The sequence below is a fragment of the Myotis davidii genome, unplaced genomic scaffold, assembly GCF_000327345.1.
Source record: "Myotis davidii unplaced genomic scaffold, ASM32734v1 scaffold88, whole genome shotgun sequence".
Lineage (NCBI taxonomy): Eukaryota > Metazoa > Chordata > Mammalia > Chiroptera > Vespertilionidae > Myotis > Myotis davidii.
Window position 1 is genome coordinate 4,804,324 of NW_006300377.1, and position 19,686 is coordinate 4,824,009.

Sequence of the window (19,686 nt, forward strand, 5' to 3'; positions counted from 1 at the left end):
TACCTCTTTAGTTAAGTTTATTCCTAGGTAGCTTAATTTTTTTGGTGCGATGGTAAATGGAATTGTTTTTATAATCTCTCTTTCTGAAAGTTCACTATTGGTGTATAGAAATGCCTCAGATTTCTTGGGGTTAATTTTGTATCCTGCTACATTGCCAAATTCATGTATTCAGTCTAGTAGTTTTTTGATGGAGTGGGTTTTCTACTTTCTTCCTAAATCTAGTATTGATACCCTGGTGCTCAGAAGTGCCTGCAAGGTATGGATATGACAGCCTGCAAAGCCAGTGCCAGTTCTACCTCCCCAGCCAGCAGCATAGTTGTAGGCAAAAGAGAGGAAAAGAAAGCAGCCACCAAAAGTGAGGCAGGAGGCTGAGGAGGCCTGCCGTGCTGAGTGTGGGTGGTCTAAGATGAGCAAAGGGGTGGACTGTGCCTAAACACTGACCTTCACCACAGTGACCCTGTCCACAGCTGGGGTATGATCCAGGAACCTCAGCTCCTGCCAGTCCCAGCATCACATGCCTCTCTGAGAGAGTGGGCTAAGAGATGAGAAAGCTCCCCACAGGTTCACACAGTCGCTCTTTCATAGTTCAGGGCAAGAATGTGGAGCGAGGAGGTGAATTTCACTCTGCAAGATGATTTCCAGCCCTAGATTGCTAACCACACGTGCTCTGTGGCTATTACAGTCAGGGTTTCCTTATGGGTGCTGCACCATGGAATCAGGCCATTAATGAGTGCGCATATGTGTATGTGTTTATTTTTATTTTTCCCAGAAAACCCACGAGAGTCATGCTTTGATCCTGGTACAGTCAAGAACGGCACACGAGTGGGGTCCGACCTAAAGCTGGGCTCCTCCATTACCTACTACTGCCACGGGGGCTATGAAGTGGAGGGCTCATCAACCCTGAGCTGCATCCTGGGGCCCGATGGGAAGCCTGCGTGGAACAACCCCCGGCCAGTGTGCACAGGTCGGGGAGCCGGGGTGGGGAGGGAGAAGGAGGGAGGGAGGGCATGCAGAGGTAGAAGAGGCTATGGGCAAGGGGAGGGGGGAGGGAGACAGGGTCCTCAAAAGCAGGGTTGCTCCTTGGGTTCGCTGTAAGTGAGAATGGCTGATAATTCACCAGGTATGCTAGTCCCTGTCAGTGTGTCATCTCTCTCAGATCACAGTGTCCCCCCCACACTCACAAGTCCTCAACAGCGGCCCACAGACATGCCAGTGGCTCAGACCAGGAAGAAGAGAGTTTAAAGATGACCCAGCTCATTTTTGGTCCTATAAAAAATCACTTAGGGGCCCGATGTGTAAAACTAAGGCCCCCGGGGTGGGCTGACCAGGGATGTGGGTTAAGCATGGAATCCTAGCAGATGCAATGTCAGAACTTCAAGAGCATGGTAGCCACCTAAGTTGAAGAGCAACCTTTGCCCAGGTGAAAGAGCTTGGCTCTGAAGCCCAGCCCCTGCGGAACAGGGTACCATGGATGAGAGCAGAAGGTGGCTGGGTTGTGGGGCTAGTCTGGGGAAGCCGTGGCTCTCCACTCATGCAGACACTAACCACCAGCTGCAGACATCAGCCATGGGAGTGGCAGAGTAGTTCTGGTTCTCTTTGTCAGCAGAAGAGGTTCCTAAAATGCTCCTCAAGTCTGTGTCTCTAGAGACCAGCGCCCTTGTTAATAATAGCTAGAGGGCTAGGATTGACATGTGTGCAGGAGGGTCACTGATAGCATCAGGGTGGGTTTTAGGCCATGTGCCAGGTCAGGGATGGATGTCCTCAGGCAGGACAGGGTGGTGTCCTCAGAAGTCCCTTCCTCCACGTCAGTGGCTGTGCACCTCATGGCAGCACAGCAGGGCCAGAAGCTCCATTGGGGAGTGAGCAGGACAGAGGATGGACACTGATGAGGCCCACAGGTCACCTGGCCCTCTGTCTGATTTCTCTTTCAGCCCCCTGTGGAGGACAGTATGTGGGTTCAGATGGAGTGGTCTTGTCCCCCAACTATCCCCAGAACTACACCAGTGGACAGATCTGCCTGTATTTTGTCACTGTGCCCAAGGATTATGGTATGGGGCTTTATGTATGTTTATTTGTTTATGTTTTCTGACTCCTTCCAACTCCTCAGGCCCTTCCCAATTGTATCCCAATTCCACTCCCAATTGTATCCACGCCTTTTGTGGGAATAGGCAGAACAGTGTCCCCTAAAGGACAACTGAGTCTGGGTGCCCGAAGTGGGCTGTAGAATACACTCCTGACACACGAGGCAGGAAGGGCACAAAGTTGGCCAGAAGCCAGGGGATGGGAGTAGTGAGGAAGTAGGCAGAACCCAGGGAAGGTGGGAGCTCTCGGCTACACAGCACAGCCCAAGTCTGAATAGAGATGCTGCAGACCCAGGCCAATTGGGAACTCAGGGATGGGTAGCCAAGCGGCAGGAAAAAGTGAGGAGTGGGATGGAGCTAGGTTGCAAATACAGGTGAAGGGGCTAGGAGCCGCATCATTCCTTCTGAGACCTGAGCCTGGTCCAGCAGCTATAAGCAGGACGAGCAAGAAAAAAAAATGAGGAGCAGGCCCTGAGAAGACATAGAAACCTCCAGATTCCAAGAATCCAAGGGAAAAAGAAGCAGAGCTTCTCAACTAGGAGTGGGGACAGTCACAAGTGCTGCCAGCCCTGGGGGACGCAGAATGTTCATGGGGAGCACAGGCCAGTGGTACCTGGACAATCAGGTGAGCAGCCCGGCTGCTTTCTCCCTGGGTCTCTTCTTTGTAGGGGGAATAAGAACTATTTCTATACACAGTTGGTGTCGAATGGGGCAGAGGGCATCGATATATCCTGACCACCTAGAAGAGAGACCGGGCAGCCTGCAGAGAGCAGGCTGTTTCGCAGGGCAAGACCTGCTGTCACTCCCCAAACCTCTATTAAGCACTGATCAGGGACAAGGTCCTGTGATCACATGGAAAATGAGGGGTGTTACCAAAGCCCTTTCATGTCCTTGAGTAGCTGCAGCAGCTGCTCTCTGGGAGTAGATGAGCTCAGGGCCACCGTCACCAGCCTGACCATCGGTGCAGTTCTCAGTGTGATCCTGACCCATGTGGGAGGCCAGCCAGCCAGCCCTTCCCAGCTTCCTGCGTCCTGGGGGCTGGCCAGTGTGCTAATCAGCCAGTAAGTAGAAAGGCTCAGCAAGGAGTTCGCCCCAGGAACCAACGACTCCCTCTGAGGCTTCCCTCTTCCTGGCCTAGGGTCCCCCTGACCTCCCATCCTTCCCCCCAGCATGGCACGCAGTCTTCCACACTGAGCTCTCCACACTCTCCCCGCAGTGGTGTTCGGACAGTTCGCCTTCTTCCACACGGCCCTCAATGACGTGGTGGAGGTGCACGACGGCCACAGCCAGCACTCCCGACTCCTCAGCTCCCTGTCGGGCACCCATACAGGTACCCCGGGCTGGGCCAGCAATGGGGTGTGGTGGGTCGGGGCCTCCCGGGCCAGCTCAAAGGAAAGAGGCCCTAGGAGCCTGCCTGCAGGTGGAACCCCACTGCTGGGTGTTTGTAGCAGTCAGCTCATGACAGCCCATACCTAGAAGGGGGCTTCCAAAACCGCTCTCACCCCAAGCTGTGCCTGCACCACCCCCATGGGGTGTAGCATGCCCCGTTGTTTTATATTTAACCCCAATACATTTCTCCAATTACAAACATATTGCATTTTCATTGTAGAAAACTTACAGCAAATCAGAAAATAATTATATAGAGAATTAAAATAAATAAAAGCCACCCAGAAAGAACCACTGAAAAGATAGTGTATCTCGTTTCCAGTCTTTATATCTACTTAGACTTAATCTTTTACATATTTTATTGAACAAAGCAATATACATATTTTTATTGAAATATTCATCATGAGCATGTCATTATGTCTCTGTCATTATTGTATCCTATAATAGGATTTTTAAATGCTGCATAATAGTCTATCATATAGTTATTTAAAATTTATGTAATGAATTCCCTATTATTGAACATGTAGATTGTTTCCAATTTTTCACTCGTTTGAATAGTAATTCTGTGTATTCTACATGTCATTATACACATCTCTATTACCTTGGAATATCTAGAAGTAGAATTGCCAAGTAAAGGATATGTGAGATCCTTAATTCTCTTTTAGCAGATTGTCAAATATGCCCCTAGAAAATTCCTGCCACTTTGTTCACCAACAGTGAATAAGAGGGAATGTTTTATCCTCACAAAATTGGGTAATTAAAAAGCAAAAGCATTATCAGTTTGAAACGTGAAAATGGTATCTCATTTTTTAATTTGCCTTTTTTATTACTAGTTAGGTTAACATTTTTATAATGAAATTATTGGCCCGTGCATTTTTTATTTGTGAATCCACTTGTGAATTAGTATTGATTTTTCTATTAGTATTTATTTTCTTATTTATATAGTAGAGTACCATATTGTTATAAGCTATATATATATAGTATGCTATAAAAACCTCTTGTCTATATCATATGTTATAAAAAGCCTTCCCCTTTCACTTGCCATTTAATTTTCTTCAGGGTGTGTTTTAATGTCAGGAAATTTAAATTTTATTTAAATTTGTGTCGTTTGCCATTTAATTTTCTTCAGGGTGGGTTTTAATGTCAAAATTTAAATTTCCTGTAATATCAAATCTATTAATGTTTTTCTTTTATGGTTTTCTCCTTTACTTTCATGCTGATGAAATAAATATTCCTCTGTGTTTTCTTTTACTTCTTTTTCATTTCATTGTTTTGTTTTAATAACTTTGGGCTTTATTTTGATTTATTATTTGATATAGGAAATATAATCATATTCTTTCCAACTTAGTTAATCAGTTGTCCTAACAGTATTTCAAAATGCCAGATTTACATATATTAAATTTTTATGAAGGAAAGGGTATGTTTCTAGACCTCTTATCCATTTCCTCTAAGTGTCTGTTGACTCTTATATCAATATGAAAAAGCTTTAATTATTGTAACATTATAATATTATTTGATATTATCAGAACTTTAAACATATGGTAAGATAAGTTCTCATAGACATTCTTTGTTTTGAATTTTTATTGGCTTCTCTTGCTTAACTTGTGCCTCCAGATAAATTTTAGAAATATGTTGCCAAGTTTTTTAAAAATTGCATTGGAATTTTCGCTGGAGTCCGCTAAACCTATAGATTAATTGGGGATAACTCATCTTTATAATAGGAACTCTTCTTCCCCTTCAGGAACATGCTATATCTCTCCATTTCTGCTTCCTTTGTAACCTTTGGAAGGTGTTACAATTTTCATTTTGGCCGTATGCATTCTTTGTTAACTTTTTTCCTAGATATTTCATGGCAATTGTTGTTGCTACTGTAAATGAGCCTCCCGTGTTATGTTTCCTAATTGATCTTTGCCAGTGTATTAGAAGACTGGCATTTTTGCTGTATTCATTTTGCAAAGTCATCCAACCCTCCATAACAATGCTAACGCTGCCAACTGATTCTCCTGGGTCCTTTAGGCAAGAAGTAATATCCTCTGCACATAAATGTATCTCATTATTTTATCTCTGCCTCTTCAATGTTTTTTCTCTTACTTATTTCCATGGTTATTGGCCTGTTCCAATATCTTACTTTGTTATGAATGCTGGTGTTTTATATTTTAGTAAAATCTTTATTTTGTAATTATTTTAAACTTAGCAACATTGCTTATATAATATGCTGTGGCACTAATTAATCTCCTTTCTGTTAGTGGTTCTATCTCCTAGAATGCTGTGTTCTCCTCCTCTGACTCCGCTGGACCAGGGGTTTTGTGTTGTTCGTTTTGTTTCATTTTCTTTGTACTGCTTCTGCTTACCGATTCGTCTGTGGAGTTGGTTATTATTTCCTAATTAGTTAACCTCTGCCTTACCGATTCGTCTGTGGAGTTGGTTATTTCCTAATTAGTTAACCTCTGCCTTTCTTTTCACTATGTCTTTCTCCCCCTTTTGTTCTTCAGATTATTTTGTTCTTCTTGTTCTAATGCCTTGAATTGACAGCTTTGTTTGTTATTTTCTCTGTGTCATGAAGAGCATGTTTACAGCAATATATTAGATATATTCGCCTCTAAGCACAGTTTGGTTTCAAGCCACCAATTTTGATTTGTACTGTTTTCATCATTGTTACTTTCTAAATAATTCATGATCCAGTTTTATTCTTTTCTCCCAGGACTTGTTTGAGAATGTCTCTTTCCCCCATTTCCCCCAAGAACCTGGATTTTGTTCTTGTTACATTTGTGTTGTTTTCTGTTTTTATTGTCATGTGGTTAGAGAATGTAGTTTATACCATTCTGCCTTGGGGATTAAATGAGGCCCTCTTAGTAGCCAAGGGCTTGTTTTTCAATTCCCCAAGTATCTGAGAAGAATGCAGGTTCTCTGCAGGATCCAGATGCCTTACAGAGAGAAGGGCAGCTCAGCCCCTGCAGCCTCCCTGCCTGCACTCTACCTCAGCTCTCCCTGCAGCCTCCCTGCCTGCACTCTACCTCAGCTCTCCCTGCAGCCTCACCTCCTGTTCTAACCTCAGCTCCCCCTGCAGTCTCACCTCCTGTTTCTAACCTGAGCTCTCCCTGCAGCCTCCCTGCCTGCACTCTACCTCAGCTCTCCCTGCAGCCTCAACTCCTGCATCTAACCTCAGCTCTCCCTGCAGCCTCACCTCCTGCATCTAACCTCAGCTCTCCCTGCAGCCTCCCTGCCTGCACTCTAACCTGAGCTCTCACACTTCCTTGCCAGGTGCCTGGGGGCACAACACTTGACCACTCTGAGGTTCAGTTTCCTCATCTGTAAAATGCAGAGTAAAAGTTCTACCTCCTGGAGTTATTGTTTGGATTAAATGAGCTTTGTAATAGCAATTAGATCAGTCTTATTCACTTTTATTTTTCAAATTCATTATATCAATGGTTCCCAATCAGATGATTTTTCTACACAACCACCCCACACATTCACACCCAACTAGATGTATAAATTGGGATCTATTGTGGTAAGATGCTTTTTCAAAATTTCTTGATAGATAGATAGATAGATAGATAGACAGAGGTATAAGCAGATACAGATATAAAAGTATAAATATAGGTACAGATAGAAATGGACATATATACATTTGAAACCTATAGATGTATATATGGATGTAGTTGTAGATACAGATGGGGACCAGTAGAAATAGAAAAGATAGATAGATAGATCTTATAGATATAGCATCAATATATTCAAATATACTCAAATCATATCTTATTCCTGGAGAAACACTGATGATGAGCCGCCTGTACTGATGGGAGTGAAGTGTGTATTGAGGAGGGAAAAGCGTAGAGACACCACTCAACAATCTTCGTTTTCCTTTTTCATTTGCTTTGTCAGTGACTGAATGCTGTGTGGAAGTGTTTCCCATACAATTGTGATATTTTGTTATCTACTTGTGTTTCTAACAATTTTTATAACTGTGTTTGCCTAACATATCTTTCCTCATTTTCTGTGACAGTCTTTTCCTTTTAAAAGGAAGTTTACTTACTGATTTTATAAGTGGAACATCTGGTGTGCTACCTGTCAACTGTTTTGTTCTTTCTGGGGTTTTATTTGGTTTTGAGTTCATTGCTCCTTACTTTTCCATTCATATTGACCCCATCTCTAATTTCCATGTGTTTTTTATATATTTGGACTTTCATATTAATGTTATTAGTAATTATTTTTAAACTATGGACTTCTTCCTCAAGAACAAGTTTTTATTTTTACATTAAGTTTTATTACCTATTCATAATAATTTTGGGGTTTTACTGTACTTTCCAGATTGTCTTTATCCCTGAAGTTTTTTATTTTCTTAGTTTCATTTTTTTAATAAGGCTCATAACTGCAGTATTTTCTGTCACCTTGCATGTATGAGAATGAATTTCCTTTGACATATTATATAATTGACAACTTGATTCTAAATCAAGTTATGGGTCACAAATTTTTTCTTTCAACATTGTAGTATTCCACTCTATTCCAACAGCTACTGTTGCAGATGAGTTGGAGTTATTTTGTAGGTAACTAGTGCTTTTCTTTCTAAATGCCTTGCATATTTTTCTTAATTTCTAAAATCAAAAAGCCCACCAGGATGTTTTGCTTAAAAATCATTTTCCATTCATTAGATCTGGCACTTTATGAGCAATTTCAGTCCAAACCTTAAGTCTCTCTTAAGCTTAGGAATGTTACCTTCTTTCCTAACTTTTTTTTCCCCTCCTTCAATTTCTCTTGCCTTCTCTCTCTCTAGAATTCTTGATATATGCATATTGGATTTTTTTCATCTGTCTTCCATGTCGCTCATCATTTCCCTCATTATTTTAATCTCTTTATCCTTTTTCTGTGAATTCTAGAAGAATTTCCCAAATTTAATCTCCATGTCGCTGTTCAATTTCTGCAGAATCCATCTGCCACGTCCTAGCATTTCTCATCTCTTTGAAGCCTCTATTAATCTCAGCTCTTTCCTTTGACATGCCTTTCTCCTCTGATTTCACAGGGGCAATGCTAGATTTAATCTTGTGACAGTCATGATTGACAGTCTTCTGAGATTTTGCCTGTTCTTTGTTGTAGTTCATATAAAAATATCCGCATTGGTTTCTCAAGAGTGCTTTCGTCCCTTAAAACTTTGAAATATTTTCTTACGTCCAGTGATTTTACTAGCACTTGCTTAGCCATGGAGAGGGAAGCCTGCATATGTCCAGGAATGAAAGTCCAAATGGGTTCTGTAGGTGGTTAGGGGGGTCCTCCTCCACACATGTCAGGCCAGGTGATGGGAGAATGGAAAAGCTGAGTTTTGTCCCACTGACATCCATCAAGGGGAGAAGGTAGAGATAACAAGGAGACCCTCTGTCTTCATGAGTTGTGGTGGTATTGTTTTTTTGTTTGTTTTTTTGGTGGTGTTTTGTTTTGCTTTGTTTTTGCTTTGGCAGCCAAGAGTTAGCTGGGCAATGACTCCTAACAGGCTCAGCCACCTGGGTCACATGTAAGTCTAAGTGTGCTGTGCAAAAGGCTGTCCACTCCCTGTGGCCAATAGCATCCCATCAGCTCTCTGCTTCTTGGCCGATTCCAACTCCAGTCCTCACTGCAGTGGAAACGGAGCCTAGCTCTCTGCAGCCCCCACTTCCCTTCTGTGGCTGGAGCCAGGAGCCCTTCTCAGGGGGCATCATGCAGAGTGGCCATGCCATTCCTGCCACCCCACACTCCCTCAGCTCCACAGGAAGGTGATGATGACCAAGACCGTGCTTCCCGGCCGTAGCTCTGGTTGTCCTGTCTTTATTCCGTCCGTCTGTGCCACATCAAGCAGAAGGTACACCTTCATCTTCGATAGAAAGACTGTCAGACTTCATGCACCCCTTCAGGTTTCCATCAGTTTGTGTTATCGGTTGGGTGACAATGTGTCCTGCTTTGCCTGGGACAGTCCCAGCTTCCACTTGGTTGCCCCAGTGTAAGTATTAAGAGCATGCCCTTTTAGTCCCAAAAGTGTTCTCAGATGGGCAATATATTATAGGATCGCTTTGGGTATTGATCATTTCACAGAGAATCTCAAAGATCACAGCACCCTCCTTCCCCAAGCCGTGCTTTTTCTCCTGTCAGACGGAGGGCAGCTCTCCTAGTAAACCTGTTTGCGGTGGCCGTGGTCCTCATCCCTCGGGTCCGCACATCTTTAGGGGCTTTCTGCTCTCGAGGCAGGTCATTTAGTCATTCTGACCCTCTTCCTTGATCTCTTAATGGGGGTTACTGAGCTCTTGTCATGCCAACCTCACATTGACTGTGGGTCAGGGTAAGGCCATGGGCGCTAAAGCCTTCTGCAAACTTTACACTGAAACGGGCAATAAAAATGGGAGGTTCCATTTCAGGAAGAGCTGGGATGTGGAAAGGATTGCTGTGCAGGGGATGGGCACCCTCTCCTTCCTGGCCAGGATTTCAGCTGCCGCCCAACTGCTGGACTCACTGCTTCCTCTCCTCCTCACCCCTTATCTCGGCAGGGGAATCGCTGCCCTTGGCCACCTCCAATCAGGTTCTCATTAAGTTCAGTGCCAAAGGCCAAGCACCAGCCAGAGGCTTCCACTTTGTCTACCAAGGTATGCGGGGTGTGGGCCTGGGAGGGCGAGGCAGGCTCGGGTTCCCAGTGACTCAATGCGACCTCTGCCCCTTAGTCTGAGACGCATTCTTAGGGCATTTGGGGCAGTTATTAGTTTGCGGGGCAGCTCTTTGAAATTCAGTTTGATTTTATACATTCATTTACTCAATAGACAATTCTCAGACCAAACTGCATGTTGAATGTGGGGAGAGATCAGACATGGGAAGCTAATTCTATCCCTATACTGCTTGGTACAGCCCCAAAGGCAGTGGGGAGACCAGCTCGGGCCTTTCCTAGACTCTCCTACAGAGCTTGGTTTTCCACAACGCCCCGGAAAGGTGTGGGGGAAACCCGGGCTTGGCAGTGAGATGGACATGGAACTGGATGCCAGCCCTGCCACTTTCTAAATGGGCACCAGTTACTCCAGCTTTTGGAGTCCCAGTTTGCTCAACTGTTAAATGAGGGTAATAACAAGACTTCTCTGATAGGATTAAAAGAGCTCACAGAGCAGTCAGACCAGGCAGGTCACCAGTGTGTATTCTCTTTCTTACTGGCCCTGGTCCCCTGCAGGCCCCAGCCTCTCCTTGCCCGGGAGAATGTCTCCTTTTTAGGACTCAGTCTAAGAGTGGTTCTGTTCATTCGATTGCCCAGATGAGCTACCTTGCCCTGTGCAGGGGGAATCCTGCCACAGGCGACGCCATACCTGGGCTTAGGTTAAAGGTCCTGTCTACCATTGTGGGTGGGAAGCGCGGAGATTCGCGTGATGGCGATCAGGCCCTGGGCAGGTCTAAGGCACATGGGAGAAGAGACCAACAGCAAGTGAGGGCACTGACGTGGAGGAAGGGCCATTCTCCCTGGTGGGGAATGTGGGAACCTGATGGTGAGGGCCATCGTTGGAAGGCAAGGACCACCACTGGGCCTGCAGCCTGGGCCGGGGCTCACACTGCCTCCCTGGTTTCCAGAAGCTGTGTCTTCACCTTATTTCAGTAAACGGGCCTCATCCTGGGAAGCCCCACCCCTGCCAGGGGAGAGTGCCCAGAGCCTCTCGGGGTCCCGTCCAGGCCGTCAGGTCCAGTCCAGGTGTGTGTCCATCCCTGGGCCCGTTTCTAGAGGGAGAGGCCTGCCCCTCAGTGCCCTTGTCCCCTGCAGCGGTGCCCCGAACCAGCGCCACGCAGTGCAGCTCTGTGCCCGAACCCCGCTATGGCAAGAGACTGGGCAGTGACTTCTCCGTGGGGGCCGTCGTCCGCTTCGAATGCAATTCCGGCTATGCCCTGCAGGGGTCCCCAGAAATCGAGTGCCTCCCTGTTCCCGGGGCCTTGGCCCAGTGGAATGTCTCAGCACCAGCATGTGTGGGTGAGTACCTGGACAACCAGGACTCGGGGAGGGGTGGCCGGAAGACAGTCCCTTCTCCCTGGGGAGGCAGCTACCCCGGGACACACAGCAGCCCCTGGCTGCAGCATAACTTAAGTAGGGAGTCCCATTCCAGTCAGATCACTGGTCCTGTGGGTTGAATGTGAAGAGAGCAAGGAGGAGGAGCTGAGGTTGCTAGGGGGTGGGAGGACGTGTGAAGGGACAAGTATGGGGCCAGGCCCCTGAAGAGGGTTGCATGGGGAGGATTCACGGGAGAGGGTGGGACTGGGGCTCTACTGGAGAAGCCAGCAGGGGAAAGGATCACAAGCAGGCTGGGAAGCCCTGAGAAAAGTCTGTTTGGGGAGATTCCCATGGGAGACCCTCAAAGACAAGCCTCTGACCAGAGTTGCCTCCTCCCAGTGCCATGCGGAGGCAACCTCACGGAGCGCAGGGGCACCATCCTGTCCCCTGGCTTCCCGGAGCCCTACCTCAACAGCCTCAACTGCGTGTGGAAGATCATGGTCCCCGAAGGTGCTGGCATCCAGGTAGGGGCGAGGAGACATCTCCATCAGGCAGGTGGCAGGAGCAAACATAGCCCTGTCCCTGCCCTTTAGGCCAAGTGTGGCGTTGAGGCCCACAAACAGAAAAACAGAGAGCTCATGGCCCAGGAGCTGCAGGGGTAGGGAGAGTGAGGAGAGCGCCAGGTAACCAGGAAGGAGGAGGGGTGGGCACTGGCTTCAGCCATCAGGGCGGGCCAGAGAAGGAAGTGGGCCTGGAGCTGGAGTACAAAGACTGGGGAGGCTTCATAGGAAATACTTTTCAAATGGCTTGAAGGGTTTATGTGGGGTTTTTCTTAAGATTGTGGGGACATTGGGGGTAAAGGGAAGGAGCAAACCCAGAACCACACACCTAGAGCGTCACATTTGCAGCCGGAACCGGAGGGACAGAGTTAGGGCCATAGCGGGTGCCCAGTGGTCAAAACCAAGTGGAGGAATCCACAGGCTGTCTAACCAGCAATTCAACCCCTCTACTTTCCCAGATTCAAGTCATCAGTTTTGTCACGGAGCAGAACTGGGACTCGCTGGAAGTGTTTGACGGTGCAGACAACACTGTGACTATGCTGGGGAGTTTCTCAGGTGAGGAGGGACTTCCAGGGACCTCAACTCAGAGGGTTAGTGGTGGACTTTATTATTTTTAATTAAATTTATTGGGGTGACCTTGCTGATTAAGCTACATAGGTTCCAGGTGTTCACGTCTACATCGCCTGTGTATTGTATTGTGTGTTTACCACCCCAGGGCAAGTCTCCTTTTATTACCATTGATTTATCCCCCCTTTACCCTCTTCTACCTCCCCGGAACCCATGTTGCCAAGATATAAAAAGGAGTCCTGTGCCCCAGATAAACTGCCGGCACTGCCTGTATTGCCCAGATAATGGGACCTGTCAGAGTTATTTTGAAGATGCTGGAAGGGAACTCAGCCTCCTGCTGGCATGAGGCTCTGTCACTGCTCATTTTGCAGAAAGTTGTTTGTGGCCTCCCTCCTCCCTGGGACATGGGAGACCCAGCCCTCTGAGAAGGGCTAATTTGTCTTTTAGTGCGTGTCATCGTTGGGGATATTTGGGGTCCTTGGGAGCAGAACGTCCTCAGGTAGCAGAAGCAAGAGGAAAAGGGAGGAGCTCTGGGGGCGGGGAGGCTAAGCCTGAGTGGTCCCTGTTTCTTGCCCTAGGAACCACTGTGCCTGCCCTCCTGAACAGCACCTCCAACCAGCTCTACCTTCATTTCTACTCAGATATCAGCGTGTCGGCAGCTGGCTTCCACTTGGAGTACAAAAGTGAGTGATACTGGGGTTCGGGGTGGGAACGGGCAGGTACTGAGTGCCCAGGATGAGTAGGGGTCATAATGGGGCTGTGTTTGCTCCATCCCACTCAAGCCTGACCACAGACCTAGATGAGACCTCGAAAGCTCAGAGAAGATCCAAAACCTCCTTAAGGCTGCACAGCCCGTGGAGACGGGATTCTCACCCAAATGTCAGTCACTCAGAAACCTGTGTGCTTCCTCTGTGTCCACACCGGGAATGGGAAGGGGGCCTGGCGACTGGCCTACGCCCAGTATATCATTTGGGATGTGAGAAAACAGAAGTGATCTCCTCTAACGCTGAAAAACCAGCCTCTCCAAGCCCTGGTCCTGTGACGCGATTGTCTTTGGCAATGTGGGGAGGCAGGACTGGCTTCACTGGGTCTGACAGCATGGGCCTGTCAGACGGAAGCCCCAGTTGGTGGTAGAGGCCTGACAGGGTCGGCACTGGGTGTTATGCAGATGCTCAGCTGGTCTCCAAAATAAATGAGCTTTATCCAGGGAGTGGGGAGACGCTTAGCTGGATCCCAGGATGCGCACGGCCTGAAAGAGCCGAGGAGTACCTAGTAGGAGAGACCTGGGGCAGCTGGAAGCAAACCCTGAGGGGGAGAGGATAGGACAGGGACCTCTGGGACCTTCCTCCGCAAACCTCTAAGGCTCCACCCAGCCGGTGGAGTGCAGTATCCCGGGTCTTTTAACCAATCCACATTTTTTTCTTTTACCCTCTTTCCTCTGTTCTTTGCATTTCTGTGCCCTTATTCAGTATTTGAATTTGAGTCCTTAAATGTTCCCGAGAATCTTCTCTTTATTTTCTTTTTCCAAAGACATGCTTTCTTCCTAAATCTCTTTGTGATTCTACTGCCTCATTCCCAGGAAAAATCCACCTCTGCTCAGTTTTCCCCCCTCAAGGGAGCTGGTAGTTTTCTCAGCAGCTGATGTTTCTCATGCACTGTCCTCTCCTGGGGGAAAGGCTAGGGGGAAACGAAGCCCCCATCAGTATTTAGAGACCGAAATTCCTAGGATCCAAGACCCTGTAGTAATCTTTTTGTTTTGTAGATAATCTACAAAGCGGTGCAGACTGGAGGTTTAATTGCTATCGTACAGTCAAATGGTTTTGAAGGGTACTGAAGAGTCATATTTACTGCTGTGACTCATACTTAATGTTTATTTAATTGAAATGGAAATGGAACAATATGCTTTCAAAAGTAGTAAATTGCACATGATGAAAATAATTCTTCCTTTGTTGCAAGCATGGCTTAAATAATTACCATCAAGGTGTGCAGTGTAAGAGAAGTGAGAATGGACTTTTCTCTGTCTCCGTCCTCCTTTCTCTGGCCTCACTTTTCTCCCCATGCCATTTTTCTCCCATACTCTCCTGCTCTGGCTTTCTCTCTTTTTTCACTCTGCCCCTCCTTCTCCTTCTGCCTATCACTGCCTTTCCAAGAAGTAGGCCTCGGGTTACTAAGTTGTGATCACCCCACTAAATACTGAGTTGTATTCTACTTGGAGTGCAGGGAGGAGTGGGGAGAGATAAATAAGATGACAGCCAAGATGAAGTACTTTAAATTCAGTTTAATTATGGTTTTAATTCTATCCTTAAGGTCTTTTGTCGCAGCTGCTGAGATGTTTGGGCATAGATCCAAACAGCCTTCATTTACAACCATCACATTCACTTCTTACAAGCCTGTGTAGGCCCTGGCCAGTTTTACTCTATGGTTAGAGCATCGGCCTGTGGACTGAAGGGTTGCGGGTTCTATTCCCGGTCAAGGGCATGTACCTTGGTTGCCATTCAATCCCCAGCCCTGGTCGGCACTAGTGCAAGAGGCAGCCAATTGATATGTCTCCCTCATGTTTATGTTTCTCTCCCTCTCCCCTTCTCCCCCTCTCCCCCTCTCCTGCTTCCACTATGTCTGCAAATCAATGGAAAATATTCCTCTTCTCCCCCTCTCCCCCTCTCCCGCTTCCACTATGTCTGCAAATCAATGGAAAATATATCCTTGAGTGAGGATTTTTTTAAAAAAACAACACAAACCTACGTAGGACAGGAATCACCTGGGAAGAGCATGAGGGAACTTTCTTGAGTGATAGTAAGTTGTGTAGTTTTGATGATTTTCAGGAGGGGAGAGTAGGGCTGGGGTCAATGTGAGGTCGGGTGGCCTCAGAGTTTGGCCCCCACCTGGGCAGACCTGGAGTCAGACTGGGCTTGATTTGCATCCCAGCTCTGTGGCTTACTAAGGGCATGACTCTGTGAAATGAGATGTTAAGACCTGCTTCAGGTGGATGAGACCATGTGTGTGACACGCTCACTCCATCCTTGCTCGTGGGCAGTGCTCAGGGAGTGCTGCTCTGGCGATGATGGTCTGGGGTGGACAGGGAGGAGAGGCAGAGGGGGAAGATTCAGACAGGTGCCCTAGCAGAGCTCTGTGCACAGCCCTGGGTATATAATAAGGACTAAATGAATGTAGGCTGAACTTGGAAAGGCAAGAAAGGCAAGGGAGGGAGGCGCATTTGAGAACCTCTAGAGGAGATTTTGGAAAGGGACCAGGCCAAGATCATGAAGCGTGTCAGGATGTCAGGATGAGAAGGTGAGATTCCATGTGCTAGGCGATGGGGACCCACTTCAAGTTGCTGAACAAGGAAGTCCCAGGATTCAAGGAAAGATATTAAACATCAAGCACCTGTAAGCACAGGATGGACGGGAATAGAATGGCTCAGAGGAGGGATGACAGGGAGGCTGTTGGGTCCAGAGGTGAGTGAGGACCAGAGCAGCCATGGAGGTGTAGTGCAAGGACCCCCAGCTCTTCTCCCAGAAAAGGGCTGACCTACCTTTAAAATGCAGCAAGAGAAAGAAGGCAGTGGAGTGTCTCATCCGCTGGGCAACTTTCTCCCGGCAGCCTGTCCCAGAGAGGAACTCTGAGCCCTGGGCATCACTGAGCTGGCCTTCTGATAACTGCTTCCTTTCCTCTTGCCTTTCCTTGGCCTTCTTCCCAATTTCTTACCCTACAGGAGTTGTCATCTTAGGGGGAGGAGAATGGAGAGACGTTGTGAGTCCGGAGCAGGAGTGATGTGGGAGGAGCCCATGGAGACGGGGTTGGGGTGGGGGTTGGAAACAGGGCTGGGCAGCTCCAGAGGCCTTCTGGGAAGCCCAGGAGGCAGGCGGGCAGCCAGAGTTCCCAATAGGACAATACCTACCTGTCCTAAAAAGTTTTAGTCTGTGGAGCCACTGTGCCAGGTAAATATTCAGACTTCCCCTGTGCTCTGTGAGGTGAAAGGGTTGGGAAGCGCTAGCCTGGACTCAGAGAGCAGGGAAAGCCCAATTTGGAGGCACCCCTCTCCTCCCTGCTGCCAGCATCACCCTCAGCCTGCGAGTCCATTGACCTGTTGTGCTGGTCCATTCTCCTTTCCGTCTCTCTGTCTTCTCCAGCGGTGGGCTTGAGCAGCTGCCCAGAGCCTGCCGTGCCCAGTAACGGGGTGAAGACTGGCGAGCGCTACTTGGTGAACGATGTGGTCTCTTTCCAGTGTGAGCCGGGATATGCTCTCCAGGTACCTCCCTTGGCAACCAGGGCGGGAAGCAGGTGTCCCCTGAGATGTGCTTGGCCAGCCTGGCACCAGCAGAGCCGGGGTCACCAAAGAACAGGGTGCAGTGCCTCTCCCCCCGCCCCCCCCCCCACACACACACACACACACTGCCGCAGGGACCTTTATTCCCTCCTGGAGCTGTTCAGGCGAAAGACAAACTGCTGACTTTAGCGATTTGGCACAAACCAGCCTCGAATGCGTTCCTGCAAAGTTTCGGTTTGATTAGACTTTAGGAAAATTTAATTTTCCTTTGAAGGCCGTGAGGGAATCTGGTAATTAAAGGAGGCTCACAAGGAAGCTTGATAATGAGAATTCTCTAGTAACAGCTGTTACACTAGAAGCATCCTTCCCCCAAATGTCTCCCTCTGCCTCACTTGCCATCCCACAGTGGACCTACGCATCTTGTCCCCTAACTCAAGGTCCCCGAACGAGCCCCCTGTCCTGGGTTGTGCATACAAGTGAGCCCTTGGGGCAGCCTGCCCACCCCTGTTCCTGATTCCTCCAGGGCCACGCCCACATCTCCTGCATGCCCGGGACCGTGCGGCGCTGGAACTACCCGCCTCCGCTCTGTATTGGTAAGAGAGCCCGGACTCTTCTGTTCATTCACATCCTTGTTCCACCAGGGATTGGAGCTCAGGGACATAGCGAAAGACAGTTTGGTTTTCTGGGTTAGTTCAAAGGCAACAGTTGTAGGCTGATGTTTTGGCAAGCTTTCACTCTCACTCAAGGCTATCATGATGTTCAGAAACCTTCGCCCCTGTAATTGGAAAAATTACAGGAGCCTTGCCCGTTTGAAAAGGTGATGATGGCCATTCTCCTTCCAGATAACTGACCAAACCCCAAATGGAACGTCTAGGCTCTATGGGCTCTCCCTTGTGACTTTTCATGGCACAGAGTGATAAAATCCACTAACAGAAGCACTGAGGGTTACATGTTGAATAGTACTTAACTTGGTTTGAGCAAAGGTAAAGCGATCAGTGGGTACAAGAAAAGATGGTGTCTTCTAGTCAGGTTGGGGCAGGGGAAGCTAACAATAAGCAGTGAGCATCTACTATGTGCTAGGGACACACTTCGGAGGGAGTATCATTATTCTCGTTTTTGTAAATTTAGGAAAGCGAAGGCTCTTAGGATTAAAGAGAAAGTGGTGGGGTCGGGAATGGAAACCTAGGTTTCTCTGATGCCGAAGCTACTGTAAAGGGCCCCTCGAGGCCGACCCTGGGGTCGGAAGCAGGGTGAGTGGAAGGAGTGTCACTGGGGCATAATGGCATTTCCCTCCCGTGGTCTCACCAGGTGCAGGGCCCGGTAGTCCGCCGCACCGTCCAAAATGTAACTGGCAACCCAAGGCTCTTCCCTCTATTATGTAAAACAAAAGCTCCACTGAGGAAGCCTCTCACATTAACAGTAGTTGCCACTGGTTGAGGGTTTACCATGATGGCAGCTCCTGTTCCAAGTGAAGTTCAGGTTTTGGTTTTAACCACCCTGTGACATAGGTATTTCACAGTTGGGGGAAACTGAGGTATGGAGGGTGTCGAACTTGCCCAAAGTCACACAGCAAGTGGAAACATTGGGACTGCAACCCAAAGTGATCAGTGCCAGAGGCCTGCTCTGCTCCTGGCACTGTTCTCTTCAGGCCTAAACAGAGCCCTCTCCCAGAAAGCATTGGCCTGGACCCCCAGAGCCCTGCCCTCTGCTCCTTTCCCTGGGGTCCATGGCTGCCTGACCCCTTTCTACTCATACAGACTTTTCCTACTAAGATGTGAAAGGACAGAATTTATGTCAGCTGATCAGGCTGTGGTGGCCTTGCAGCCTCAGATGACTCTGAAGTCACCTCGATTAGAGTTTCAGGTGCCCAGCCCCTGTGGCTGGCTCCCCATGGAATGGTCATCTTTGGCTGAGCATCTATTGACCACTCAGCCCCATGGAGTATAAATTTATAAAGAGCCTGGCATGGTGCCGCGCACAGAGTGGGGTTCAGTGCATGCCAATCCCCTTCCTTCGTCCTTTTTCTTCCATCTTGGAAAAGTTGGTTAGACAATGAAGAGAGGGAGATTTAGGGGCTAGGGTAAGAAATGGAAATATTTCCATTTCCACTTTTGCTGTAGGAGCTCACTAAGGGAATTGACCTGCAAAAGACATGTTCAAGGTCAAGGGTCTATAACTTGGGTTTGTGGACAGACTCCTGGGAGGTCCAAGGGTGCTGGGCAGCCCTTCCTGAATGTATTTGCTCTCTTTTGCCCTGTGTGCAGTTATTTAGGGAGATAAACTGTAGGTTCTTTTAGATTCTCAAAGGGGTTGATGACCTGGGGAAAGGTTCAAAACTGCTGCTCTAAGTGAGCGTTCAAAGGTTGGCATGGCCCCGTACGCTCCTTGATGCTGTCCTAACCCTCTGGCCTCATTGTCACAGCACAGTGTGGGGGAGCAGTGGAGGAGATGGAGGGGGTGATCCTGAGCCCCGGCTTTCCGGGCAACTACCCCAGCAACATGGACTGTTCGTGGAAAATAGCACTGCCCGTGGGCTTTGGTAAGTCTTCACACCTCGGGCTCTGCTTAGAGCACCTCTTTGCTGCAATCACTCAGCATAACCTTGGCTGAGGCAATTTAGCTCTCTGCCCCTCCGTTTCCTGATCTGTTGACCACTTGTACAATCGGAAGTTCCATTAAAAATGGTAGAGATGCCAAAACCGGTTTGGCTCAGTGGATAGAGCGTCAGCCTGCGGACTGAAGGGTCCCAGGTTCGATTCCGGTCAAGGGCATGTACCTGGGTTGCGGGCACATCCCCAGTGGGAGATGTGTAGGAGGCAGCTGATCGATGTTTCTCTCTCATCGATGTTTCTG

At 48.0% G+C, this 19,686-nt stretch overlaps 1 protein-coding gene across 1 annotated transcript in view; it reads left to right on the forward strand.

Moving 5' to 3' along the window:
• Nucleotides 1-19,686, forward strand: part of CSMD2 (CUB and Sushi multiple domains 2) — a 495,158-nt gene that overhangs the window by 401,091 nt on the left and 74,381 nt on the right. Inside the window, exons 31-41 of the mRNA XM_015572780.1 lie at nucleotides 770-964; nucleotides 1,932-2,048; nucleotides 3,298-3,411; nucleotides 9,974-10,069; nucleotides 11,218-11,421; nucleotides 11,839-11,963; nucleotides 12,458-12,554; nucleotides 13,145-13,249; nucleotides 16,697-16,815; nucleotides 17,357-17,426; nucleotides 19,256-19,372. Coding sequence (XP_015428266.1) covers nucleotides 770-964; nucleotides 1,932-2,048; nucleotides 3,298-3,411; nucleotides 9,974-10,069; nucleotides 11,218-11,421; nucleotides 11,839-11,963; nucleotides 12,458-12,554; nucleotides 13,145-13,249; nucleotides 16,697-16,815; nucleotides 17,357-17,426; nucleotides 19,256-19,372 — 1,359 coding nt within the window. The remainder of the gene's footprint in view (nucleotides 1-769; nucleotides 965-1,931; nucleotides 2,049-3,297; nucleotides 3,412-9,973; nucleotides 10,070-11,217; nucleotides 11,422-11,838; nucleotides 11,964-12,457; nucleotides 12,555-13,144; nucleotides 13,250-16,696; nucleotides 16,816-17,356; nucleotides 17,427-19,255; nucleotides 19,373-19,686) is intronic.